This window comes from Pagrus pagrus, assembly GCF_965226575.1.
Source record: "Pagrus pagrus genome assembly, chromosome: 11".
NCBI lineage: Eukaryota > Metazoa > Chordata > Actinopteri > Spariformes > Sparidae > Pagrus > Pagrus pagrus.
The window spans coordinates 689,968-717,467 of NC_140195.1; the positions used below are offsets into that span (position 1 = coordinate 689,968).

General features: G+C 46.6%; 2 protein-coding genes and 1 long non-coding RNA gene across 9 annotated transcripts in view; 2 read left to right on the forward strand and 1 right to left on the reverse strand.

Moving 5' to 3' along the window:
* The window catches only part of LOC311265373 (leucine-rich repeat neuronal protein 1), a 20,711-nt gene extending 3,966 nt beyond the window's left edge, over positions 1-16,745 (forward strand). Inside the window, exons 1-13 of one of the 2 annotated variants that reach the window (XM_084366972.1) lie at positions 6,134-6,279; positions 8,569-8,721; positions 8,835-8,980; positions 9,224-9,325; positions 9,422-9,606; positions 9,778-10,020; positions 10,098-10,220; positions 10,382-10,504; positions 12,503-12,926; positions 13,247-13,376; positions 13,853-14,043; positions 14,177-14,335; positions 15,378-16,745. In XM_084366972.1, coding sequence (XP_084223098.1) covers positions 8,640-8,721; positions 8,835-8,980; positions 9,224-9,325; positions 9,422-9,606; positions 9,778-10,020; positions 10,098-10,220; positions 10,382-10,504; positions 12,503-12,926; positions 13,247-13,376; positions 13,853-14,043; positions 14,177-14,335; positions 15,378-15,914 — 2,445 coding nt within the window. In that variant the 5' untranslated portion in view covers positions 6,134-6,279; positions 8,569-8,639 and the 3' untranslated portion in view covers positions 15,915-16,745. Of the gene's footprint in view, positions 1-6,133; positions 6,280-8,568; positions 8,722-8,834; positions 8,981-9,223; positions 9,326-9,421; positions 9,607-9,777; positions 10,021-10,097; positions 10,221-10,381; positions 10,505-12,502; positions 12,927-13,246; positions 13,377-13,852; positions 14,044-14,176; positions 14,336-15,377 lie in introns of those variants that run through there. The other variant, XM_084366971.1, reaches the window with a different exon arrangement.
* A 5,700-nt stretch (positions 16,746-22,445) lies between these two features.
* On the reverse strand, positions 22,446-26,445 carry LOC311265442. Its single transcript, XR_014623590.1, has 2 exons — positions 26,380-26,445; positions 22,446-23,473 (listed from the first exon to the last, which is right to left on the reverse strand). It is a non-coding gene; the product is annotated as an uncharacterized lncRNA (long non-coding RNA).
* The window catches only part of otud5a (OTU deubiquitinase 5a), an 18,760-nt gene continuing 16,470 nt past the window's right edge, over positions 25,211-27,500 (forward strand). Inside the window, exons 1-2 of one of the 6 annotated variants that reach the window (XM_084367105.1) lie at positions 25,211-25,354; positions 25,466-26,061. In XM_084367105.1, coding sequence (XP_084223231.1) covers positions 25,228-25,354; positions 25,466-26,061 — 723 coding nt within the window. In that variant the 5' untranslated portion in view covers positions 25,211-25,227. Of the gene's footprint in view, positions 25,355-25,465; positions 26,062-26,488; positions 26,625-27,500 lie in introns of those variants that run through there. The other 5 variants (XM_084367104.1, XM_084367107.1, XM_084367109.1 and 2 more) reach the window with 5 other exon arrangements.

Sequence of the window (27,500 nt, forward strand, 5' to 3'; positions counted from 1 at the left end):
TCCTCCTGATGATATAAAGTCAGGCTCAGCCATCGTCTCCTCCTGATGATATAAAGTCAGGTGAAGTCTCGTAGTCCACAGAACATTTCTGGAGCTTCACAGTAAAACAGAGTTGCAGCGTTCTGCTGAACAACTGAAGCAGCTGGAGATGATTTAAACATCAGACGTCTCCATGCAGCTCGTCTGCTGTGATCTCAGAGATCACAACCTGATCTGAGGAGAACATATTCGTGCTACTCGTGCTAACAGTTTTAGCTTAGCAGCCGCAGTGAAGATTTCAGATTAAAGTGTAATAACGTCCAGGTGTTTCCTCTCAGAGCTGCTGTTTCTCCTCCATCAGTGAGATGATTCAATTCAAACATCAAATATTCTTTTATGGTTTAATTTTGAAAATCTTTCTGACTGAAGAAGTCCAGCAGTTTGTCTTATTTTGAAATCTTCTTTCTGTGAGCATGTTGTGTGTGTGTGTGTGTGTGTGTGTGTGTGTGTGTGTGTGTGTGTCTGACTCCTCAAAGTTAATTAACCAGTGTCTCCTGCTCTCCTCCAATCACAGTTTTCGTCTGCAGGACACTTAACGAGGCGCTCGCAGCTCGTTGAATAATTAATATCATCTCATCAATATTCCATCTGCTCAGCAGAAGGAGGGGGAGGAGGGGCAGGAGATGTGTTCAGATGTTGGAGCAGAGACGATCCTCCTTCAGTGGGTCGTTAACAAGAAGAAGGAGGTTCGGACGATTGAACGATCTGTCAGAGCTGCGCTGCGTTCAGGTTCAATCCGGGAAAGTAGAAACTCCTGCAGAGACAATCAGGAACGTGTTTGTCCCCTCAGTGTTTGAGACAAGATTAAGTGTGCTGAACTGGACACAAACACATCTGAACAAAGACGTAACGTTTGGCATGTTGTTGATCAGGCTTGTGTCGCTGTCCTGGTCTAACAGCTGATGTTGGACCAGTAACATGATGTTTTACAGAAGCGTTTCAGTTCTTTTGTCTGATCGGAGAGATTTTGTTCTGTTAACAGTGTGTCTGATGGTGACTTCTGACCGAACACAGTCAAAGATCGACAGCCTGAGGGCATGATGGGAAACGCCTGGCTGTCGCCTGATCCAAGAGCTGATTGGCTGTTAGTTAGGACTACAAACTCTTAGTTAGGACTACAAACACTACGTTTTGTCGAAAATCCTAATTTTCTGTGTAACTGTTATATTTAATGCTAGATTATATGAATCTCATGTTGTGCAATGAAGGTTTAATCTGTTAGCAAACATATTTTGTGTGGATGATGAGGATGATAATAACAATAATAATAATAGTAATAATAATAATAATAATAATAATAATGTTATTTATATAACACTTATCAAAACGAGCAATCAGTGCTTTACAAGGCAGACACAAGAACAAAGGATAGAATACAATGCCAGATACACACATATTCCCACATATATACTGTATATAATTACAAATATATATATATATATATATATATATATATAAAATCTGGGGTGGTATCTGTGTCATCCTCAAGCTCGGGTCCTCTACCAGAGGCCTGGGAGTTTGAGGGTTCTGCGCAGTATCTTGGCTGTTCCTAGGACTGCGCTCTTCTGGACTGAGGCTTCAGATGTTGTTCCTGGGATCTGTTGGAGCCACTCTCCCAGTTTGGGGGTTACTGCCCCGAGTGCCCCCACTACCATGGGGACCATGCTAGCCTTGACCTTCCACATCTGTTCCAGCTGCTCTTTCAACCCTTGGTACTTCTCAAGTTTCTCGTGTTCCTTCTTCCTGATGTTGGCGTCAGCTGGGATCGCCACATCTATCACCACCACCCTCTTCTGCTCTTTGTCCACTACCACTATGTCTGGTTGGTTAGCCAGGAGCTGTTTGTCAGTCTGGAAGCTCCCACAGAACCTTGGCCCTGTTGTTCTCAGCCACCTTCTGTGGTATGGCCCATTGGGATTTGGGTACTTCTATTCCATACTGGTTGCAGATGTTCCTGTGTACTATCCCGGCCACTTGGTTGTGCCTCTCCATGTACGCTGATCCAGCTAGCATCTTACACCCTGCTACTATGTGCTGGACTGTCTCAGGGGCTTCTTTGCACAGTCTGCATCTTGGGTCTGATCTACTCTGGTAGATCCTGGCCTCCATGGCTCTTGTGCTTATGGCCTGCTCTTGTGCTGCCATGATTAGTGCCTCTGTGCTGTCTGTCAGTCCTGCATTTTCTAGCCACTGGTAGGATTTCTTGATATCAGCCACTTCCTCTATCTGACGGTGGTACATGCCATGTAGGGGCTTGTCCCTCCAGGTTGTCTGCTCCTCCTCCTCTGCACTCTCTTCAGGGTTCTGCTGCCTGAGGCATTCACTTAGCAGTTCGTCCTTCGGGGCCATTTTTTCGATGTATTCTCGAATTTTTGACATTTCATCCTGGACCGTGGCCTTGACGCTCACTAGCCCTCGGCCTCCCTCTTTCCGCTGAGTGTATAGCCTCAGGGTGCTGGACTTGGGGTGGAACCCTCCGTGCATGGTGAGGAGCTTTCTAGTCTTGATATCTGTGGCTTCTATCTCCTCCTTTGGCCAACTTATGATACCAGCGGGGTATCTGATGACTGGTAGTGCGTACATGTTGATGGCTCGGACCTTGTTCTTACCATTCAGCTGACTTTTCAGGACCAGCCTTACTCTCTGGAGGTATTTTGCTGTGGTTGACTTCCTTGTGGTCTCTTCATGGTTTCCATTCGCCTGTGGGATGCCAAGGTACTTGTAGCTGTCTTGGATGTCACCGATGTTGCCCTCTGGTAGGTCAATCCCCTCAGTCCTGATCATCTTGCCTCTCTTTGAGACCATCCGGCCACACTTGTCCAATCCGAATGACATCCCTATGTCATCGCTGTAGATCCTGGTGGTGTGGATCAGTGAGTCTATTTCTCGCTCGCTCCTGGCATACAGCTTGATGTCATCCATGTAGAGCAGGTGGCTGATTGTTGCCCCACTACGGAATCGGTACCCGTAGCCACTCTTCGTGATGATCTGACTGAGGGGGTTCAGGCCTATGCAGAACAGCAGTGGTGATAGCGCATCTCCCTGGTATATGCCGCACTTGATGTTGACTTGGGCAATCGGCTTTGAATTGGCCTCTAGAGTTGTCTTCCACATTTCCATCGAGTTCTGGATGAAGGCCCTTAGGTTCCTGTTGATCTTATACAGTTCCAGACATTCCAGTATCCATGTGTGCGGCATTGAGTCGTAGGCTTTCTTGTAGTCAATCTAGGCAGTGCACAGGTTGGTCTGTCTCTTCTTACAGTCTCGGGCGACTGTTCTATCAACCAGTAGCTGGTGCCTGGCTCCTCTGGTGTTACTGCCAATTCCTTTCTGTGCCTCGCTCATGTATTGAGCCACTTGCTTACTCATTTTTGCCGCAATGATGCCTGACAGGGCCTTCCATGTTGTGCAGAGACAGGTAATTGGCCGGTAGTTGGATGGGATGGGTCCCTTCTGGGGGTCCTTCAGGATTAGGACGGTCCTGCCCTGGGTTAGCCACTCTGGGTGGGTCCCATCCCTCAGCAGCTGGTTCATCTGTGCTGCTAGGCATTCATGGAGTGCAGTTAGCGTCTTCAGCCAGTACGTATGGATCATATCGGGGCCTGGTGCTGTCCAGCTCTTCATGTTTGACACTCTTTCTTGGATGTCTGCCATTGAGATGGTTACTGGTTCTTGTTCTGGGAGGTTGCTGTGGTCAGCTCTTAGGTCTACTAGCCATTGGGCATCGGTGTTGTGTGATGCCTCTCTTTCCCATATGTCTTTCCAGTATTTTTCCACCTCAGCTCTTGGTGGGTCTGATCGGTTGTTGTTTCCCTGCCACTGAGAGTACACCTTGGCTGGTTCAGTGGAGAACAGCTTGTTTATTCTCCTGGCCTCCCCCTCCTTGGTGTATCTCTTCAACTGGGTGGCCAGAGCTGTTAGTCGTTGTTTGGCAGTTTCGAGTGCCTCTGGTATGGAGAGTGAGTTGTACTTCCTGGGTGCCCCTTTATTCACCATGTTCCCTTTCTGCAGTTCTGTCAGCTGGCTAACTTCTCTCCGTGTTGCCTTTATCTTGGCCTCTAACCGTTTCTTCCATGGTGGGCACTGTTTGTTATGTCCCAAGCCCATCTTGTACCCAAGCGTCTCCATGATTACTGTTGCTGTACTGTGTATCAGCTTGTTGGTCTCAGTGATGGTTCCTGTGGGGATTGTCTTCAGAGCAGCGTTCACATCCACTAGTAGATCTTCTGAAGGTACTTGGCAACTCAGCTTCGGTATTCGTCGGGGGCTCTCAGGTTTCTAGTTGGGTCACGATCTTCCTTCTCAGGTCAGCAGCTCTTGTGTTGAGGCTGTTGGTATCTGTTGGGGCTTGGTACCCAATCTCTGGTTGTGGGGATGATGATGACATCTCCCCGCTGACCTGTCGTGTATATATCTCAGCCATAGCTATCCGAACATGTTCTGCACTACAGGTAGCCTACAGCTGGCTCTAACAGGATGTTTCTGTGACTTCCTGTATTTTCTTTGACGGCGGCTGGAAACTGTCACCACCCCCTGCTGCTGCCGCCTGGTCTGTCCACCTTCAGGTGAGGCGCACTTCATCTCAACGAGCCTATTGTCTGACATCACGTGCACGCTGGTAGACCCGTGCACGCTCCTGAGGGGGGTGAACAGCAGGTAGGATTACTTCTCTGACCTGCCAGCTGTCTGCTGATCGACTCGATCGTTAACAGACGACTCGTCCATGACCTGCTCAGATATCTGTCAACACAGAGTGGCAGCAGATTTTATTCACACTGACACGTCTTCTCTATCCAGAGCTGCAAAAACACAATATTACATTTAATAAAAACTAAAAGAACAGAATTCTGAATAAAACAGAAATTTAGAAATAGTTTATTTTGAAAACAAACAATCTGAACAACAAATAAAGTTTGATTCAAAATGCAATTTGAAGCTTTGAGTAAATTAACAATAAACAATGAGCTGAAATAATAAAATAATAATAATAATAATTAGGGCCGGGACTCGATGAAAAAAATTAATCTAATTAATTAGAGGCTTTATAAATAATTAATCGAAATTAATCGCATTTTTAATCGCATATAAATATTTGACCTGAGAACAGTGAGAAGCAATTTTTTTCATATGGGTTTTAGTAAACCATTGAATAATGACTGAATACATAAGCTTAAGCAACAAAACATTGTTTTTGTTTTTTTTCAAGGTGGTACTTAACCAAGACCAATCGACTAGGGATGCAAATTATCGATTGAAGATGCGATTTCCTGAGAACCTAAATTTAAGGGGAAAATTTAAGCTGAACACTCCTTATACAGGACTCTACACTAGTTTGTTAGTTTATTTTTAGAGCACAGCACAATGAAAAATGTTTAAGTAACATGTTATTTGGTAAATGGTCTTTCCTGCCACTACACTATGATGATTACTGTATTTAACTACTTAAATCACAGTAGCATAAACTGATTTGTTGAACTCAGCCTGATGTAAACATTAATAAAACACAGGCAGCTCTATGGAAACTCCGCTGTTCTCAGCTCCACTGTGACGAGCGCTTTTTAAACAGTAGCGACCGGCTAAACTACGGGAGGATACTGTAAACCGGCGCTGATCCGGTGTGTTTATCAAAGCTTGGTCGCAGTGCTGAGGCACCGGGTCGGTTTGAGCTGCGTTCAGGCGACATTAAAACTTTATAGATCCATGGGCAGTGATCAGTGTCGGCGGCTTTTTTGCTCGTTAAATATAAGTGCGATTAAAATTCGTTAATTTTTTTAACGCGTTCATTTTTGTGTCATTAATTAATCTTAATTAACGCATTAAAGTCCCGGCCCAAATAATAATAATAATATATAATAAAAAATAAAATATCAGCAGCTGATCTGTTTATTTCTCAAACACACCTGAGAACTGACTCGGCCAATCACAGAGCAGCTCAGAGGTGGCTCCCTCCACCTCCCCCGATGTCACTTCCTGGGTGGTTGCCATGGCACCAGAGGCAAGGTGTCCCCATTTCCTGCTCCCCTCAGTGTGTGTGTGTGTGTGTGTGTGTGTGTGTGTGTACAGTCCTGCTGTATGACACAAACCTTTTCTCTGAATGAACTACATGTTGAACAACACGTCTCCTCCACACACTCAGATATATATATAAAGGCTGATGTCTGACGGCGGAGTCCAGAACGTCCTCACAGGTCGGCCATCTTGGTGCAGGTTAGCTCTCCGGCTGTATCTGCTGAACCTGAGGTGAAGTCAGTGATCTGCACAAACACTAACACTCTTATCTCGCTGAAACCCTGACGGATTTACAAACAGTTCGGTTTCCTACAAACGTCATTAGCGTGGTGATAATTCTGGATGCGTGAACATGTTGAATCACATCTTTTCTCTTCTCTTCGAAGAAATTATCACAGTTTTAGTGTGAAGGACTTTTAGCTCCTCTTCTGGGTTTATAATGGGTGTGTATTGCGTGAGCTAGAGTGGGTGACATCATCGCTAGAGTGGAGAGCAGCTGCAAAAACTTTAGAAAAAACTCTCTTCAGCTTGATTTGGGTCCCACATCTTTTACTTCACATAGACAATATATACATAGAAATGTAGGAAATCTTGTTGGCTTTCAGATGATCATCTTATTTCAGATGTAGGACTTAAACTTTTGGCTGTAGAAGCCCTCGAGCGACAAGCACTCCAGCAACTCCCCCATAAGCCGCAGTGTTAACTTTGAGCCTAAATCTCTGGAGTGGAGCAGACGGTACCGGTTCTGTCTCTCGCTCTTGTGCCCTCATTTTTTCACTCTACAGAAATAAAAAACACACCACAGGTTCAGCAATGTCTCCTGTTACTCACTGTATACATATTTGGGCCATAACCATTACACTTTTGTCTAGACCTGCAGGTGTTTGGGAGGTGTTTTCTCATTCATCCTTATGGGGAATTTTTCAAATTTCATTTTCCTACTGCTTCAGCACGTTCAGCTACAGAAACCGTTCAACTATCAACATGTTCAGCTCTTTCAGCTCTTTAAGCTCTTTCAGCCTTGAACTGTTTTAGCTTTTTAGCTTTTCAAGTTTTTCAAATATTAAGCTTTTTCAAAAATAATAGTAATATGGAAGCAAATGTGAAAATCCTCAAATCCTCTTCGAAACTCATCCACTTTCAACCTCTTCTTGTGTTAAAATATTTTCATTCAAAATTGGAAATATGGACTTGTATGGTTATTCGTCTCAAGGCCTCAATTATTCATAAGTATGCAGTGTCATAAACACATCTCTGTACAGGGTGGGGATTTCAACATGCAGCATTTCTTGATGTATAGCCTATTGTAGTCTACCTATTTTAGAACATCATTCTATTTTTTAGAACATAACATAATTATTCATAAGTATGCAGTGTCATGACTACATCTTTGACGTTTATAACAAACCAAACTGTTGATCGGTTGAAAATTGAGCAAGTTATGGTTATTTAAAAAGTACATGTTTCATTACCAACACAATGTTATGGGTGAGCGAGCTGCCTGTACCAAGATGGCCGACCTGTGCGGACGTTTGACTCCGTTGGCCAGCAACGCGGACGGGAATCTAGCCTTTATATATATATATCTATGTCCTCACACATGTTCCTCTGCTGTTACACTCAAACCTGTCCCTCCTAAAACAACAGCAGGTAGGAACTAATATTCAAGGGGACATAAAACCAGAGGAGACAACAGTCCTCACAGTCTGTCCTCCAGGAGACGTTCAGATACTTGTGTTAAAACAGACTCTGGTAAAAGTAGAAGTGCTGATTCAATTTATTTCCCAGGACGTCAAATAGCCACATGTTGGGTTGGTAAAGCGTCCGAGCAGCAACAAAGAGAGAAAATAAGAAACTCTCTGCAGATACGAGACACTAACACGCCTTTTCTCCCCATTCAGCCTCCCTCTCTGTCTGTTTACGTCCTTTACGTCTTTGTTTCGTCTCGCTGCGTCTGCCGTGCGTGATGTGCTCTGATAGGTCGACATCAGTCTTGAGATGTTGGGAAATATCAATAATCCATAATTCACCTCAGATGCATCAAACTAAAGTAACGAGGCTGTTTTGAAGCTGTGAGGAGGAGAAAGTTCAGATGTTTGTGTTCAGATGTAGAGAGGGAAAGTCTCAGAGATACTCAGGTACAGGACAGATACCTGAGACATGGACTGAAGTACACCAACAGAGTATTTGTACTTTGTTACCTCCTTCCTCTGAAGATAGACAAATCCAATCCCCTTATAGCAACATCCAATATAAATATATTATATAAATGTAATAGTCAGACAATAAAGTTTATTTTTAATCACATAACAATCAAACTGTAATAAACTGAACAGAATCTTGACAGAAGATAAATTGATGGGCGGTTCTGTTATGATAGAAAGTTTCACCTTTTTGCAGGTGTCTGTAAATACTACAGTACCCATGAGCCTCAGCAGCTGTTGCTCCATCATGATGTCATTAACCGTCTGTTGTGTGTTAGAAGGTGAATGACATCACTTCCTGTGGGTTTCCCTCCAGCTGCAGGTGTGACTCCGCCCTCTGACCTCCTGGTCGACCGTCACATCCTCTCTCCTCTGCCCCAGTGCACCATGGGATTTATGGTCCTTTTCAGTCTCCTCCTCTCCCTGGTGACATCATCATCATGTGCTGGAGTGGGCGGGGCCAGTCAAGGTAAAAACAAAAAGTTTATTAGATGGCAGACACGTGAAGACACCTGTGGAGCTTTAAAACACAGGTGTGTGTGTGTGTGTGTGTGTGTGTGTGTGTGTGTGTGTGTCCTGCAGGTGGCGCTGTGCTGTGTCCTCTGCAGTGTGTGTGTGAGACGAGGCCGTGGTACACCCCCCAGTCTGTGTTTCACCAGGCCCGGACGGTGGACTGTAACGAGCTCCACCTGCAGAGAGTCCCAGCCAACACGTCCTCCGACACTCAGGTGACTCATCGGGCCACAGGCGGCCATCTTTGTTCCCAGTCAGACATTTTGGATCTCAAGAGTCACAAATGTCAAAATAAATGTTTGATTCAAACGTTTATTTTCGGTGTCAACAAAGAATCTTCAGATTGTAGAGTCTCCATCACGTTCAGCAGTTGGAGATGAACTGACCTGATGATCTGAAGAGCCAGCAGACGTCTGTCAGCCCGAGTAACGTCTGCATGTTGTGTCGACGTGTTTCAGGTGCTGCTGCTGCAGAGCAACAACATCTCCTCCATCACCACTGAGCTGCAGAGTCTGATGAACCTGACAGAACTGGACCTGTCACAGAACCACTTCACACAGGTGACTCACCTGCTGTCCTCCATTTTAAACCTTCTTCAGATCTCTGTTGATGACAGTTTGTTCTGTTTCTCACACAAACACATGATCTCTGTCCAGGTGAGCTCGATGGGCCTCTCCTCTCTGGGCCGGCTGGTGACTCTGTACCTGGAGGAGAACCACATTGAGGAGTTGGAGGACTTCAGTCTGAGGAACCTGTCCAGCCTGGAGGAGCTCTACATCAACCACAACCGGATCTCCTCCATCGGACCCAAAGCCTTCGCTGGGCTCTCTAACCTGCTGCGGTAACTTCTTCTTAATTTAGTATAATTAAATAAGATAATTCTGATTGTAAAGTAACATTTCCTTCTCTTTAGTGTCTCTGTCCTGTATTACCCATCATTCATTGCAGGTGATTATCAGGTTGAGCAGGTGACCTCTCAGACTCAGTTGTTGCCCTCTGCTCGGTCTTGCAGGCTCCACCTGAACTCCAACCGGCTGGTGGCGATCGACAGCCGCTGGTTCGAGTCCCTGCCGTCCCTGGAGATCCTGATGATCGGGGAGAACCCCATCCTGGGTCTTGAGGAGAAGAACTTCCTGCCTCTGTCCCGCCTCCACAGCCTGGTGCTGGCTGGGATGGGACTGGCCTCCGTCCCCGCCGCTGCCTTCCTGGGCCTGGACTACCTGGAGAGTCTGTCCTTTTACGACAACCGGCTCAGGTCTGTGGTCTCCGGTGTCCGTCTGTAACGTCCTCTCGCCGTTGCACCGGCTGATGTGACTGTTGTTCTCCTGGCAGGTCTGTTCCTCGGGACGCTCTGAGCATGCTCCCCAACCTCAAGTTCCTGGATCTGAACAGGAACCCGATCAGCCGAGTCCAGCAGGGGGATTTCCAGAACCTTCAGCACCTGGAGGAGCTCAGGTCAGCGTGAGGACACGACCGCAACAAGTCCTGATGGAGATCAGACCAGATAAATTCAGTGTTAGAGGATGAGGGTGGAGCAGCTCCCTCTGCTGGACACATGTGGAACTACACACTGCTCAGGTTGTGTGTTCTTCATGATTGTTTGTTGTGTCCTTCAGTCTGAACAACATGGAGGAGCTGCTGATGGTGGAGCGGGCCGCCTTCCAGAACCTGCCAGAGCTCGCCAAGCTGGAGCTCTGCAGCAACCCACGACTGTCCTACATCGACCCGCAGGCCTTCAGGTGTCTGTCTGTCTGTCTGTCTGTCTGAACAATAAGATGATGGAAGAAATGTAAACTAAAGTCTCTCCTCTCTCCTCCTCTCTCCTCCTCTCCTCTCCTCTCATCTCCTCTCCTCTCCTCCTCTCCTCTCTCTCCTCTCTCCTCCTCTCTCCTCCTCTCCTCTCCTCATCCTCTCCTCCTCTCCTCTCCTCTCCCCTCCTCTCCCCTCCCCTCCTCTCCTCTCCTCCTCTCCTCTCCTCTCCTCTCCTCTCTCCTCCTCTCCTCTTCTCCTCTTCTCCTCCTCCCCTCCTCTCTTCTCCTCTCCTCCTCTCCTCTCCTCTCCTCTCCTCTCCTCTCCTCCTCTCCTCTCCTCTCCCCTCCTCTCCCCTCCCCTCCTCTCCTCTCCTCCTCTCCTCTCCTCTCCTCTCCTCTCTCCTCCTCTCCTCTTCTCCTCTTCTCCTCCTCCCCTCCTCTCCTCTCCTCTCCTCCTCTCCTCTCCTCTCCCTCCCCTCCTCTCCTCTCCTCCTCTCCTCTCCTCTCCTCTCCTCTCTCCTCCTCTCTCCTCTTCTCCTCTTCTCCTCCTCCCCTCCTCTCTTCTCCTCTCCTCCTCTCCTCTCCTCTCCTCTCCTCTTCTCCTCTTCTCCTCCTCCCCTCCTCTCTCTCTCCTCTTCTCCTCTCCTCTCCTCTCCTCTCCTCTCCTCTCCTCTCCTCTCCTCTCCTCTCCTCTTCTCCTCTTCTCCTCCTCCCCTCCTCTCCTCTCTCCTCTTCTCCTCCTCCCCTCCCCTCCTCTCCTCTCCTCTCCTCTCCTCTTCTCCTCTCCTCCTCTCCTCTCCCCTCCTCTCCTCTCCTCTCCTCTCCTCTCCTCTTCTCCTCCTCTCCTCTCCTCTCCTCTCCTCTCCTCTCCTCCTCCTCTCCTCTCCTCTCCTCTCCTCTCCTCTCCTCCTCTCCTCTCCTCTCCTCTCCTCTCCTCTCCTCTCTTCTCTTCTCCTCTCCTCTCCTCTCCTCTCTTCTCCTCTCCTCTCCTCTCCTCTCCTCTCCTCTCCTCTCCTCCTCCTCTCCTCTCCTCTCCTCTCCTCTCCTCTTCTCCTCTTCTCCTCCTCTCCTCTCCTCTCCTCTCCTCTCTTCTCCTCTCTCCTCTCCTCTCCTCTCCTCTCCTCTTCTCCTCTTCTCCTCCTCTCCTCTCCTCTCCTCTCCTCTCTTCTCCTCTCCTCCTCCTCTCCTCTCCTCTCCTCTCTTCTCCTCTCCTCTCCTCTCCTCTCCTCCTCCTCTCCTCCTCTTCTCCTCTCCTCCCCTCCTCTCCTCTCCTCTCCTCTCCTCTTCTCCTCTCCTCCTCTCCTCTCCTCCTCCTCTCTCCTCTCCTCCTCTCCTCTCCTCTTCTCCTCTCCTCTCCTCTTCTCCTCTCCTCTCCTCTCCTCTCCTCTCCTCTTCTCCTCTTCTCCTCCTCCCCTCCTCTCCTCTCTTCTCCTCCTCTCTCCTCCTCTCCTCTTCTCCTCTCCTCTCCTCTCCTCTCTTCTCCTCTTCTCCTCTCCTCTCCTCTCCTCTCTCCTCCTCTCCTCTCCTCTCCTCTCCTCTCCTCTCCTCTTCTCCTCTCCTCTTCTCCTCCTCTCCTCTCCTCTCCTCTCCTCTCCTCCTCTCCTCTTCTCCTCTCCTCTTCTCCTCCTCTCCTCTCCTCTCCTCTCCTCTCCTCCTCCTCTCCTCTCCTCTCCTCTCCTCCTCTCCTCTCCCCTCCCCTCCCCTCCTCTCCTCCCCTCCTCTCCCCTCCCCTCCTCTCCTCCTCTCCTCCTCTCCTCTTCTCTCTCCCTCCTCTCTCTCTCTCTCTTCTCTTCTCTCTCTCTTCTCTCCTTCTCTCTCTCTTCTCTCTCCTTCTCCTCTCTCTCTCTCTCTCCTCTCTCTTCCTCCTCTCTCTCCTCTCCTCTCCTTTCTCCTCCCTTCTCTCCTTCCTCTCTCTCTCCTCTTCTTTCTCTCTCCTTCCTCCTCTCCTTCTCTTCTCTTCTTCTCTCCTCTCTCCTCCCCCCTCAGTGACCTGTCCTCCCTCAGGACCCTCCTCCTCCACAGTAACCAGTTGAGCCTCCTCTCTGGAGACCTCCTCTCCTCTCTGTCCTCCTTGGAGGAGGTGTCTCTCCACTCCAACCCGCTGCGATGTGACTGTCTGTCCTCCTGGGGGCCTCACCTTGGCAACCAATCACATCTCAAGATGCTGGAGTCCTCCATCACCCTCTGCTCCTCCCCGCCTCACCTGATTGGTCGGGAGCTGCAGGAGGTGGTGGCGGTCAGTTGGGGCGGGGCCGACGGTGGCGGGACCAACAGCTGCCTGCCTCACATTTCTCCTCACGCCTTCCCAGCCGCCATGAACGTCAGCGCCGGGCAGCCAATCACACTGGAGTGCTGGGCGGACGCTGACCCCGCCCCCCAGTTCTACTGGGTGACGCCCACTGGAGACAAGGTGGGCGTGGCCAAGAATGTGTGTGTGTGTGTGTGTGTGTGTGTGTTGAAAACTTTTTCCACGCACAGAACCAGGACCAGGACCAGGACCAGGACCAGACGACACGACCATGTGACCAGAAGAGAGACAAACAGGAAACAGATGCACACTGAATAATAATGAATAAGAGTTAAATAAAGTCACTTCTTTGTAACATCACGCTGAAGCTTTAATTATAAATGTAAAATATTTAATTTGATCAGATCATAAAGAAGAAATAATAAAACCTGAGCTGTGATCAGACAGTGATGTGAATCTTTCCTGTCTCTCTTCCTGGTCAGGTGAGCTCGGAGGCGATGGCTGCACCAATCATCTCAGAGGAGGGGCGTGGCCTAAGCAGGAAGAAGAAGAAGCATCGCATGTCCGAGCCCGGAGCGTTGGTGATCGAACACGCAGAGCCATCAGACGCAGGTCAGTGTCAGCCTGCAGGGGGCGCTGCTGGCTCCCACCTCACTTATTTATCGGACGGACACGCCTCTTTGTTAGAGATCCACAGCTGATTGGACGCCGCAGCTGATTGGACTGATCTGATGTGACATAACAACATCAGAGCACTTGTATGCTCTCAGACTTGGACTCTGAGATTTGTTTTCTGACTCACCGTCTAGTTCAAGTTATTGGGTCTAGTCAAAAACCACAAACCTTCAGTCCTCAGAGGATCCTGTCGCCCCCCAGTGGTGATATCAGAAAAGACAGTGTGGTGACATTTCTCAAATGTAAAAATAATTCTATGAGAGACAAAAAGTAAAAGTTAAGAATTAAACTGTAACTGATTTATAAAAGACAAGCAGAAGTTTCTGGTTCTGAACGTTTCCATTATGTTTTAAATTTGCAAAACATGAAAATTGGAAAAAAAAGCAGTAATATTTCTTCTCTCTCTGTCTCAGGTGTGTACACCTGTGTAGCGTGGAACATGGAGGGTGCCGACACAAAGAGTGTGTCTGTGTCTGTGGACCCTCAGGGGTCTGTGGGCTGGTGGTCCGGAGGGGGGAAACGCTGGGGCGGTGAGCCCAGCAGGGAGCAGCCCTGGCTGGGGAACTCGTCCGGCGCTGCTGCCTCTCTGGTGGTGTTGGCGAAGGTGCCGGCTTCATTGTTAATATTTAATATCGTGTTTGTCTGTTTCACCTGCTGGAGACTAAATTCTTACCTCAGCTGTCATCAAAGTTCTGCTTCAGGCTCATTTCTGATGGTGTTTCCTGTTTCCTGTGCAGGTGGTGCACGCCCAGTCAGTGGTGCTGGAGTGGAAGTTGTTTCCCAGCGGAGGAGCTTCATCTGTGGGTCAGAACCAGCAGGACTCCCCCCTGCCTCTGCCCCGCTGGTTCAGCGCCACCGTGCACATTGACAACCCTCAGATCAGCTACACAGCCAAGGTGAGCACCTCCACCCTCTACACCTGTTACCTGTAGCACTGTTCTGTGTTGTGCTGTATGCAACTGCTCCACATGCCCTGGGGACAAATAAAGTTCTTTGATTTTGAATTGAATTGTACCTTAAGCCACGCCCACTGGTGGTGAGTTCACGTCTGTAATAACAGTGGGACAGTGGAGTGTCTGTGGTGAGTTCACTGTCTGTAATAACAGTGGGACAGTGGAGTGTCTGTGGTGAGTTCACAGTCTGTAATAACAGTGGGACAGTGGAGTCTCTGTGGTGAGTTCACAGTCTGTAAAAACAGTGGGACAGTGGAGTGTCTGTGGTGAGTTCACTGTCTGTAATAACAGTGGGACAGTGGAGTCTCTGTGGTGAGTTCACAGTCTGTAATAACAGTGGGACAGTGGAGTGTCTGTGGTGAGTTCACTGTCTGTAATAACAGTGGGACAGTGGAGTGTCTGTGGTGAGTTCACAGTCTGTAATAACAGTGGGACAGTGGAGTGTCTGTGGTGAGTTCACATGTCTGTAATAACAGTGGGACAGAGGAGTGTCTGTGGTGAGTTCACATGTCTGTAATAACAGTGGGACAAACGAGTGTCTGTGGTGAGTTCACAGTCTGTAATAACAGTGGGACAGTGGAGTGTCTGTGGTGAGTTCACTGTCTGTAATAACAGTGGGACAGAGGAGTGTCTGTGGTGAGTTCACATGTCTGTAATAACAGTGGGACAAACGAGTGTCTGTGGTGAGTTCACAGTCTGTAATAACAGTGGGACAGTGGAGTGTCTGTGGTGAGTTCACTGTCTGTAATAACAGTGGGACAGAGGAGTGTCTGTGGTGAGTTCACATGTCTGTAATAACAGTGGGACAAACGAGTGTCTGTGGTGAGTTCACAGTCTGTAATAACAGTGGGACAGTGGAGTGTCTGTGGTGAGTTCACTGTCTGTAATAACAGTGGGACAGAGGAGTGTCTGTGGTGAGTTCACTGTCTGTGATAAAAACTAGTAATGATCTCCCTCCTCCCCCCTCCTCCCCCGTCTCTCTCAGGTTCCAGTGGATGTTCAGGAGTATAACCTGACTCACCTCCTTCCTGCCACAGAGTACCACGTCTGCCTCACTGTCTCTTCCTCACCTCTCTCCCCCGTCTCCCCCTCTTCCTTCCCCCGCTCCTCCCCAACCAACATCACTCCCTCCTCCTCCTCCTCCCCCTCCTCTCCCGTCCACACCTCCTGCTTGAACATCACCACGAAGGAGGCGGGCTTCTTGGTGGAGATGGTGGCGTCGCGGCGCAGCAGTGTGGCGTTGGCGGCCGTCATGGGCTCCATGTTCGCTCTGTCCATCATGGCGCTGCTGGTGGTCTACATGGGCCGCCGCGTCCAGCAGCACAAGTCCTGCGGACACTCGCTGAAGAAGTACATTCAGAACGCCACGTCCATCCCTCTGAACGAGCTGTACCCGCCGCTCATCACGCTGTGGGAGAGCGAGGCCGAGAAGGACAAAGACGACAAGGAGGAGGAAGAAGGAGAGAGGAGGGAGGAGGCAGGGGGGAGTCAGATCGACACCACCAAGACTTACATGTGGTAGCTGGAGGTTCAAATCGACAGGGAAACGGATGTTTGAGGGGCTTCGTGGAGAGACGAGGAGGGAAAGATGAGAACCTGACAGACGAGACAGAAGTCACGGGTCAGTGACGAGCCTGACAGACGAGCAGAAGGGTTCAGATGGATGAAAACATTAAAGGAACATTCTGGTGTTTCTTCAAGGTTTCAGTCTTTAAACCGTAAATCCTGCTGATCGTCCTCAAATCATCCGTCACTTTTCAGATTCATTTCTTTTCCTTCAGGCAGCATGTTGTCATCTTAATTTCCACAACAAAAAACTTTACTAGTGTAAAAGGTTGTGAACAAACTATTATAACGCTTACAACTATAACACAATCATAACATCGGCTAATACAACACAACCACGGAGGTCTGAAAGTTGTCTGTCGACGTCTATTGTAAAGGTCATGTTGGTTTTTTAATAACTTCAGTTGAGATTCTTCCTCAAACAAACTGTTGTTTTGTGGCTGGAGTTGTTTTAACTAAAAGTCAAATAGATTAAATATTATTATACAGGTTTTCTGAAGGTTGATTAAATCATTCAGTCTCAAACTACGATCTAAAACTAGACTCAAATGTTCAGATCGACTAAAAAACAGAAAATAAAAAGATGAGGTAAAACTAAGATTCTCAGTTTTGTTGAGAAACAAGAAAACACACAGAACGCTTTAACTAAATGTTATTTTACTTTATTTAAAACTATCAAATAGTGTTGAGATCAAAAATACATAAAAGAAAGCAAACAGCCTCCTGCTGCCTCCTCACTGCGTTCATTTATTTTGAAATATGAAATTTACTTTTCACTGACATTAAAGTCGAAGGTAAAACAATGACGGTATCAGATGAACGCTCTTGTGATGCTTCTGATTTTTGGGGCCTTAAATCTTTAATGTATATTTAATTTAAAATTGTTTATTCAGTTAATAATCTTAGGATTTATAACTCTGGGGGACGTCTTTCTCTGTAAACAGTCAACAAATGTAAAAAATGATATAATGATAATATTTAGGTTCCAAAGTGTAACAGACAAAACTATATAATGACCTCAAACATCTTTGACGTCTCACTCTAAGAAGATAAAATCAGATAACAGGATTTGTGATTAATGAGCTGAAATACGAAACACACAGAATGTTTCTGTCGTTCATTGTTTCCATCAGATTCTCATGAACTTTCTCATGAACAGCTTCAGTTGTTGTTTGGTCAAACAGCTGGATGTCCTGTGGAGACATTTGATGGACGAAGAAATTAACAGAAGAAGACGACGGATTTGATGTCACGTTACCAGATCTGTGTCTCAAACTACGGGTCGGGACCGGTTCCTGGACCGTCGGCTGCTTTAAACAGGACAATTCGTCTGAAGAGACTTTTAGGAGCCGATGACCAGCTGAGCTGTGAGTCCACGCGCCTCCTGTCAGGATGAATGTTTCTCTCTCCTCGCTTTCATTTTCTCTTCTCTCCTCTCTGTCAAGCACACTGACAGTACCTGTACTGTTAAAAAACATCTGATTATTGTAATTTAGTTCATCTGATGAACACGAATGCAGCACTAACACTCAGCACAGGCAGCCATGTGGAATATTTCACTTTAAATGTTGTCAGAGTAGCACTTAAAGGTCCTGTATTCATATCTCCTGTCGTCGAGACAGAAAGTTCAAATGTTTCAAAGATATTTCAAGAAAATAACCTTGAATCAAACTTTGATTTTATCATTCTGTCCCTCCGTGTTTCCAGTTTTCATGGTCAAAGTCAAACAAACCTCCAACATTCATCAAACTGTACGCAGATGACATACTATTTTACTGACACAAATTAAAACATATATAATATATAAACATAGGTTTATTTTTGCATGTTTTTCAGCAATACATTTCTTGCAGTGAACAGGAGTGAGCACAGGAAGGAGCAGAGAGAAACACACAACTTAATGATGTTTTATATCTTTATGGGAAATATTTTAAACATTAAGCAGGTGAACACAGTTTGACATTAGACAGTTTGTATAAAGTGTTGTCGTGCTGTAGAAGACACAGACTCATGAGACAACAAGCAGCGGGTAAACAAAATCATATATGTAAATATTTATAAAATGACACAAATCCTCCAGAATTTCTGATTTCCAAATACCAGAACAAATGAAATGGTTGTTACTACACAACACCGTAAGAGATAAAACAGAACTGGAGCCAAATGAGAAGCGATGCACCTTCCTCTCATAGTTTTACAGCAGTTTGACGCGTTCGACAGGCTGCACTTCCTGTTTCCTGTGACACTCGTCATGTGTTCCCGCCCTCAGTCTGCACATTGACTCCCTTTCAGTTCAGCTTTGAGCCAAACAAAACGAGCTTTGTGTCTGAATACTGGACCTTTAACCCTTCAGATACTTGACACGCTGTCCTCAGCAGCGCAGCATGAATGCATCACTGTTAGATTTAACTCTTTGTTCTGTACTCAGTGGTCGGCAGGGTGACCGTCCTCCACCCTGCAGCAGGTCACAGCTCCGTCACTCACACGTCCACGTGAAGAACTTTATTGACACCCACTGCACGGACAGTAACAGTGACCACGTTGTGCTTCTGTTTGTTCACTAATGCAGATTATAACCTCTGTTTTATATCCTGTATCACTGAGTTCTTTTGGATTTGTCGAGTTTTTAGCTATTGACGACGTTGCACTGGTGGAGGTGGAGGTGGGTGGTGCTGCATGCCTTTGCACTCATATTTAGGACTGTTTGTATTAAAACCACGTCTGTGTTACAACCTGCAAACTGCTGGAGGAGCGTCGGGTTCAATCAGGAAGGATTCACACAGTGAATGTGTTTACACCGATCTCACCAAAGAAAAACGACTGTCTCATAACTGTGACATCATCATCATCATCATCATCATATTTATTAAACTGTGAGAAGGTCCCAAAGTCATGAGATCAATATCTATTAATATTTTATGTTCTGGATGTAGTTTTCCTCTGAGTCAGATCTCACAACTATGAAGCCATTATCATAATTACAAAATAATATTCCTTTCTTTAATTTTCCATTCTTATCTTCCTTTTAGTCACAATCATGAGATCAAGATCTGAAAAATATGAGACTTTATTGTCTTGTTACAAGATCTGACCGATAACACTGAAGACTGAAGATCTGTAACAATGTTAGTTTCAGCAGCACCTTCACTTCTACATCACGCATATCCAGTCATAACTATGACCCTGTTCAGACCTGTTATCAAGTGTTCAGCTCTCAGTCAGTTCACAGCTACATTAACCTGTGATGTGATGTCACTTCCTGCTCTGTATGAAACAAACCCGTCCATCACTGAGACAAACAGACTCCATGTTTCTACTCAAAGACAGAAAGAAGTTCATGTAGAACATTTGCTGAATTTACAAGAAGGAACAAATCAGTCAGAATCAGTCAGAGACAGAGTTTCACACAGTTTATAAAGTGTCTCCAACTCAACAACTCACTAAACCGACACATTTGTTAAGGGAGTCTGGTGCTGTTGAGGTGACTGGTTCAGTGGTTGGATCAGTTCAGTTCCGTGATACATCAATGATGCTACTATCAATCCATTCTCATGGATGCAGCCTTGGCCTGGGGGACGGGTCGTCAGGTGGTCCCCAACCTTCTTAGGGTGTTTCGACCCTTAACCACAACACTCTCCAGCTGGCGGCTCAGCAGTGATTGGCCGAGTCACTGCCGCCTCCTCCAGGCTTCCAGCTAAGGTCCTCTCTCTTGTGCCAGAGCCAACAGGAGGCTCTCTCTGCCGCTTCTCCCAGCCTCCGAGCGGCTGTTTTCCTCAAGTGGCCTCTCAATCCCATCTTTGTCAACAGATTCCATGCCGATTGGGCTGGGAATCCTCGACAAGCCTCTTCCACTGTCATCAGCCATGTTGTCCACCCCTTTTCCCGGCAGTCTTGGACAAGTTGTTGGTACTTCTCCTTCTTCCTCTCTGCCGCCTCCTCACAGTCCTCTTCCCACGGGACTGTTAAGTCCACTAGGATGATCTTCTTCTCCTCCAGAGACCACATGACAACGTCTGGTCAGAGTCGTGGACAGTACCGCCTCTGGGAAGTGGAGTTTCCTCCCCAAGTCGACCTCCAATTCCCAGTCCTGGGCTGACTGCAGGAGATTCTGCTTGGCTTGGCCCTGGACGCCTGGTCTCTGCCCCTCTCTTACGAAGGTGATGGTACTCAACAGTGGTTTAGCTTTAGTTCAACAGACAGCTGCTGCTAACTTGTGATCAGATCACAAGATGGATGTTGATAGCAGGTCTTAACAGGGTCTCTAAAACACTGGATCATAAACAGAAGTCATAATTATCAGATCTTGTAACGGTGACACAGATCTTTGATACAGGATCCACATCTGATAACAAGAAGTATGAAACCATCATTATGAGAAGTCTCACTCATCTATTAATTATAAGATAGTTTTCTTTTCATCATTAGAAGCTGATTCATTATTCTGAGGTAGTGTCTCTGGTTGAACAACTCAGTGAATCAAAGGACAGGAAATTAATCAGCATTAGTTGATTAACAACAGTTTGAAGTCATTTCTTCAGTGAACTGAATCTCTTCAGACTTGGTGACACGAGACACCACATTAAAACGGCTCTTCTGCCTTTTCTCAACGTATTGATTAACCTGATAACAATGATAACAGAAACATGAAGGCGTCTCTCTGGATTCTTCTTCTTCTTCTTCAGCAGTTTGAACAGTTGAACACTGAGTTATAGATCTCCTCAGCAGTGATCCATCAGTTTGCAGGTTTGTTGTTCAGACTTTTAGCCAAATATTCCCTCAACTGTCTGTCAACCAAAACACTTCAGGAACAAACACCCAAAGGATGTTCTGGGCATTTTACACAATATATACTGTACATACACACACACCAGTCTGTGCTGGTCTTAAAAACATGTTTCTGTGGTTTTCACTGTGTCTGTTTTCTATCAGCTGAATCTCTCCGGGTCATTGGACTGTTGCTCTGACAGAACGAGACACGTGAAGGCGCCTCAGACAGAGAACAGCATGGAGATGATTTAATAATGAAAATCAGTCAGTCGCTGTCCGACAAATCTAAATTAGCTAAAAAGTGAATGGACTTCTGTCGTTGTTCCAACTTTTATCGCAGATGTGTCACCTTAAAGGAACAGTTCACCCAAAACCTAAAGTTCAGTCATTATCTCCTCAAAGAAACATCTTCATGATCTCCATGGAAGGTTAAACATCATCTCCTCAGATCAGGTGGTGATCTCTGTGATCACAGCAGACGAGCTGCATGGAGACATCTGATGTTTAAATCATCTCCAGCTGCTTCAGTTGTTCAGCAGAACGCTGCAACTCTGTTTTACTGTGAAGCTCCAGAAATGTTCTGTGGACTACGAGACTTCACCTGACTTTATATCATCAGGAGGAGACGATGACTGAGCCTGACTTTATATCATCAGGAGGAGATGATGACTGAGCCTGACTTTATATCATCAGGAGGAGACGATGACTGAGCCTGACTTTATATCATCAGGAGGAGACGATGGCTGAGCCTGACTTTATATCATCAGGAGACGATGACTGAGCCTGACTTTATATCATCAGGAGGAGATGATGACTGAGCCTGACTTTATATCATCAGGAGGAGATGACTGAGCCTGACTTTATATCATCAGGAGGAGACGATGACTGAGCCTGACTTTATATCATCAGGAGGAGATGATGACTGAGCCTGACTTTATATCATCAGGAGGAGACGATGACTGAGCCTGACTTTATATCATCAGGAGGAGATGATGACTGAGCCTGACTTTATATCATCAGGAGACGATGACTGAGCCTGACTTTATATCATCAGGAGGAGACGATGACTGAGCCTGACTTTATATCATCAGGAGGAGATGATGACTGAGCCTGACTTTATATCATCAGGAGGAGGAGAATGTGTAATGATGGATTGAGGTTCCCAGTAATCAATAAATAAAAATGCATTTTTTTTCTGTGCAGACATAAAAACTGTTTTTGTTCTGTAAAGTTCTGCTGACAGACGACGACCCACTCAGTCTGATCATGACCTGACAGAACTGAGTGTGTTGGAGATGATGATGAGTTTTACTGTGAACTGTTCCTTTGACCACAAGATGAAACCACACATCACACACACTGCAGTGATGATTGATCTGATCTGATTGAGTCTGAAGGTGATCGTCAGTCTGGACCCTCAGAGTTCAGTGTGAAAACAGAGCGGCGGCGCCCCCTGCTGTCCGTCAGAGTGGATCAGAAACAGTCGCACAGCTCGTCTCGTGTCTTTAAATTAAACTTGACAGTATTATGCAGGGTATTTTGTATAAAGTGTATCGCTATATATTTGAAGACAACTATTGCTTATATTATTATTATTATTGTTATGATTATTATTATTACTCAACACTGAGCACCAACTGTAACTACGTGTGTGTGTGTGTGTGTTTGTGTGTGTGTGTGTGTGAGGGGAAGATAATAAAAACACTTTGTCACTCCACAGTCTGCTGTCTGATCATTGACTCGTACAGATTTTAATCCACCTGCAGACGGTGGAGACGTGTTCGCTCAGGTTCTTCACTGTAAATCTTCTCCGAACATCATTAATGTTAATATGAATCTCTCAGCTTTATTCTCTGACCGTCAGCTGAGAGTCCACATGAGAGCAGAGCTGAAGTCCTTCAGTCGTCTCTTAAACAACGAGCTCCTTTACAGACTTTCTTGCGCTGGCTTCACCTCTCAGACTTCAAGTCTTCAAGTTTCCACATCACACTTCACACGTGTACGTTGAATATTAACAACCCAACCACAAGAATAAGTGTTAGTGAGATTCTGCAGAACCACACAAGTTAAAGCTGAATGATTCTGTATGTTGAACTTTCTGTTCCTCTTTAGCCACAGAAAACACTTGGTTGTGGTAGAATAGTCGGTTTGGTCGCGTCTGGACATGTTTCCAGGCGCCCGGTGATGCGGCTCACACTGCAGCCAGATGTTGGGCACCTCGGCTGTAATAATCCACCAGCTTCTCCTCCACCTCCTGATGTGGATTCAGATCATAGTGAGAGTCAGATAATGTGAACCTCGTATGAATCTGTGGTTTGCAGACACATTAAACCCTTGAGGCTGAGCTGATCTCAGACCAGGGTTGAAAACAGACTCCTAGTTTTTCATCCTCACTGTGAGATTCTGGTTTGTCCTCGTCTCTTCCTGAGAAGTGCTGTAGAAAACAGCCCCTCGTCCTCTGAGTCGCCACAGGACGGCCTTGTTCTGACTGCTGATTGGACTCTTGTGTTGTTTATTTAGTGAATTCTGTCTCAGTGAACTCAGCTTGATGTATTGATCTTCTGATGATGTGATCACTTCGATACAATTGATCCAGTGAAGAGTTCTTAGAAACCTTCAGTGTAAACATGATGTGACTTCATCCTGCAGCAGAACAACGAGCCCGAACACGACTACTGAAGACCAAAGACGTCCTGACTGTCCTCCACGGTCCCCTGACCTCAACCACCGCCACATTGATGTGTTCACCTGGAGACGGAGGAAGACAAGAAGCACGTCATGCTGGATAACATGAGTCAGCAGGTTCACACTCACTTGTGGAGTCCGTGCAGCTGGAGGTCATGAAGGACGACAGACTGAGATATTCTGACATTTTTCACTCAAACTGTTAAACTGATTAATTATCAGCTGTGATAAAACAAAAGAAGCATAATTCTGACGCTGCTCAGACTGATACTGAGTCTGATGCATCTCTATGTTCAGACGAGGAAATATTAACACTCTTTAAACTCGCAGCTGGATGTTTGAAGAGGAAAGTCTTGTCTTCTTCCAGTTCTGCTCGTCCTCCTCCCTCAGAACTGAACCAGCTGGTTTCAGGCGCTCACACGTCAACCAATCAGATTTTGCCACCACAAAGTTTGTGAGCCAATCATTTTGTCAGCTGTCAAAATTTAAAGGCAAATTTCTGTCAAAGTTTGAACTGTTTGGTGATGTCACATGACAGAGCTGTTTGTTTGTTTGTTTGTTTGTTTGGATGAAGACGATGAGAGAAATAAAACCTGAAGATGTTTTAAATGTTTAAATGTTCAAAATGATCTAAGATCATTAACAGAAAGTGAAGAATAACAGTTCTGACGTCACATCAACGACGTCTATGTATCATGATGCAGAGATATGATGGCGTTAGCATGCTAACCAGCTAGCGCTGAGCCTGATGCCTCTTCCCCCTGTTGGTCTGAAGCTCCTGTGCTCATACTCAGATTCCCCCAGTGGTCGAACTTGTTGCGTGGCTAACTGAGCTAACAAGCTAAAGGCAGCCTGGATGTTTAGAACACAGGTAGCAGCAGTTAGCAGCAGTTAGCAGCAGTTAGCAGTTACTCTACTGCTACATACTGCACCTTTAAATATTTCATTTTATGGACTTGAAGCCAGTTTTTTCAGGAGCTGTTAAACGTGTTCTTGTTGTTGATGTAAACTGGAGAATATCACATAATTATTAGTTACAACATCAGACTGTGATAAACTGATTACATTCATCCTATCACAAACAATAAGGAGCCGACAGACGTCGATCCACAGTGTCTGCTTTCCTGCTTTGTGAGATTGTTCAGAGGAGAATAAATCATTTTCACTTGATCATTAAAAAGCCTGAAATTGGGAAAATAGTTTGTTGTTCTTGATTCGTGAATCAACAGTTAACAACAATAACAATAACAGTATGAGCAGATATATAGAAAACTATAGTCAGGAGCTAAATACTAACAGATAACTGAGCAGAAGTCAGTTAAAGAGACACAATAATGACAAGACAAAAGCAACTAACAACCATTACTTCAAAACAACAACCAGGACACACTGTGAGGACAGCACGGACCAACACGCTGCTCTTTAAGTCACATGCACTAAAACTTCATGTTTAAAGCAAGAAACAATTCACTTCAGGGAAACATTCACAAAGTGTGTGTGTCAGTGAACAAAGCACAAATATAGGTCAATGTAAAAACTCTACAATAAAGATACTTGTGTCTTGACTTCACCTCTCAGACCTCAAGTCTTCAAGTTCCCACATCACAGACATGAGACGATAAACTAGATTATTACGATCAAAGACGAGTAAATATAAAAAAGGTTCAAATATATGAGTCTGTTTTAATCATAAAGAGAAACAAACAGTTCAGATTCATAAAAACACGAGATAATAAAAATAAAGATGACAACGGCCTGACGTAAAAAATGCCGTCGCAACCAGGAAGTGACGTCACGGCCTCCGTCAGATTGTGTTGATGTTTTGTGGACTGGACGCTGGAGGACGGGAAGAGGGAGACGCTTTTTGTTTTTGTTCAACTAAACCGTCGAAAAGGAACCGAGTCGTGGTCTCTGTCGTCTGTTTCGGGTCGTTAAGAGCTTTAGGTCGGTGATCAGAACCGAGCGGCCGGGCCGGAGGGCGAACACACCGAAGCATTTGATCTAGAAAGGGAGGACTCGTCACCCTCTGACCCCCTCCCTGCTTCCCTCACACAGACACCACCATGACGATTCTCCCGAAGAAGAAGCCCAGCTCCGGGGTCGGCGTCTCGGACCACGCCGATGACAGCGACCGTCGGAGCGGCTCCGACCCACACCAGCACCCGCATCCACACGCAGGGCGGACCGGAGCCCGACCGAGGGCTTCACCTCCGCCGTGGTCCTACCAGCCCGCTCCGCCCTCATCAAGGGACGACAGGCGGAGCATCGAGGCGAGCTCCCGGCCGCAGCAGGCCTCTCCGCCGCCTGTGGGCTCCGCGTCGCCGGTAGGGCCGGGCGACGGTCGGGACAGCAGCGGCGGGATGGTGGCCGGGTCCCGCGGGGAGCTCGTCGTGTCTGCTGGCGTCGTCGGCTGCGGCGGAGGCATCGGTAGCTGCTGCTCCGGGCCCGGGCTGAGCAAGAGGCGGCGGCAGGCAGGCACCTGCTCCGGCGGGGTGGTGGCGGCTCTGGCCGGCGGAGGCCAGCCCGGGGTGACCGGCCCGGGAGGAGTAGGATCCAGCCAGGACACGGAGGAAGGAGCCGGGAACAACAGCGAGGACGAGTACGAGAACGCTGCCCGGCTGCAGTCCATGGACCCGGCTACCGTGGAGCAGGTAGGAAGCTAACGTTAGCTAAGATAACATTAGCAGGAGGCTAGCGCTAATGCTAATGCTACTGAAGCTACACAGGTGATAAACAGTGATCGGTCCGGATGAGCTGCTGCTAGCTGCTGCTAGCTGCTGTTAGCTGCTGCTAGCTGCCGTTAGCTGCTGCTAGCTGCCGCTAGCTGCCGCTAGCTGCTGCTAGCTGCTGCTAGCTGCTGGACACGGTGACAAACACAGTGAGACTGAGTTTAAACACGAGTTCAGTCTGAGGATGATTGTAAAGTGAGAATCAGAGTGTGGATGTACAGTGAGAACACCTGTGTTTACCTGGGACACGGTCCAGGTGTGAGGGCTGAACCCGGGCGTATTAAAGTGCAGGTAACCATGGCAACAGCAGTGATGCTTCAGTTGTAGACAGGTGAGACTTACCTGACCGACCTGCAGACACACTGTCCAACACGGAGGGAGACTTAGAGACAGACACGTCAGGGGACACAGACAGGACGTGTGTCCACGCTGAGACAGTGGAGGTAGAAGTGTGTTTTGTGACAGGTGAGACCAGGTGAGACCAGGTGAGACCAGTCACTACACAGAACATTTAAACAATCAGAATCTGTGTATAAAACAAAAGTTAGTGATTTATACTCAGTAAAATAATCAAGTTTTAATAATCAAACAAATGTTGTCAAGTGAAATCCTGCGTCCTGATCGTCGGTCAGCAGTTTTAACCACCTTGCAGGTAACCATAGCAACAGCACTGGTGCTTCAGACTGGTAAAACTAAACACAACTGAAACAATTAGTTAATTATATCAACAGAAAATGAATCTGTGATCACTTCACCCCAAAATTCACAGGTTTTATATGTGTTTTATATCCGTGTCTGTGTGTGTGTCTGTGTGTGTGTCTGTGTGTGTGTGTGTGTGTGTGTGTGTGTGTGTGTGTGTGTGAGAATCTCTCTGAGGTTCCTGAAGATGTTTGTGTAATAGAAATAATAAAACAACCAGCAGAGGAAGTGATAGTAATTATAATTATCAGCCTGCTCAGGTGCGTCAGAAAGTGTCACAACAACATTTAATGACAAAGTGACTGTTTCCTTCCATCAGAGCACGTTGGTGCTCGTGTGCAGTCGTGAACAGACGACAGCACGTTGTGTTTTTGGTGTTTTGTCCTCGTTTTAGAGATCAAACTGGTTCGGACTGGATCAGACGGTTCACAGCTTCAGTTATAAGAAAACAATGAGTTTATATTTCTGTAGTTGGAGATTTAACAAAGTAAATAACTGAATCACTCGAACACTTTGAAACTCTTCTTCTTCCGTCTGCTTGTGTCGATCAGTTGATTAATCGATAAATTAGAATTTAATCTGCAGCTCTTTTGATTATTTTCTCCAACAGGGAGGTTTGTGTTTTCTCCTCGTGTCTGAGCGTTTGTTAACTGGTTCATCAG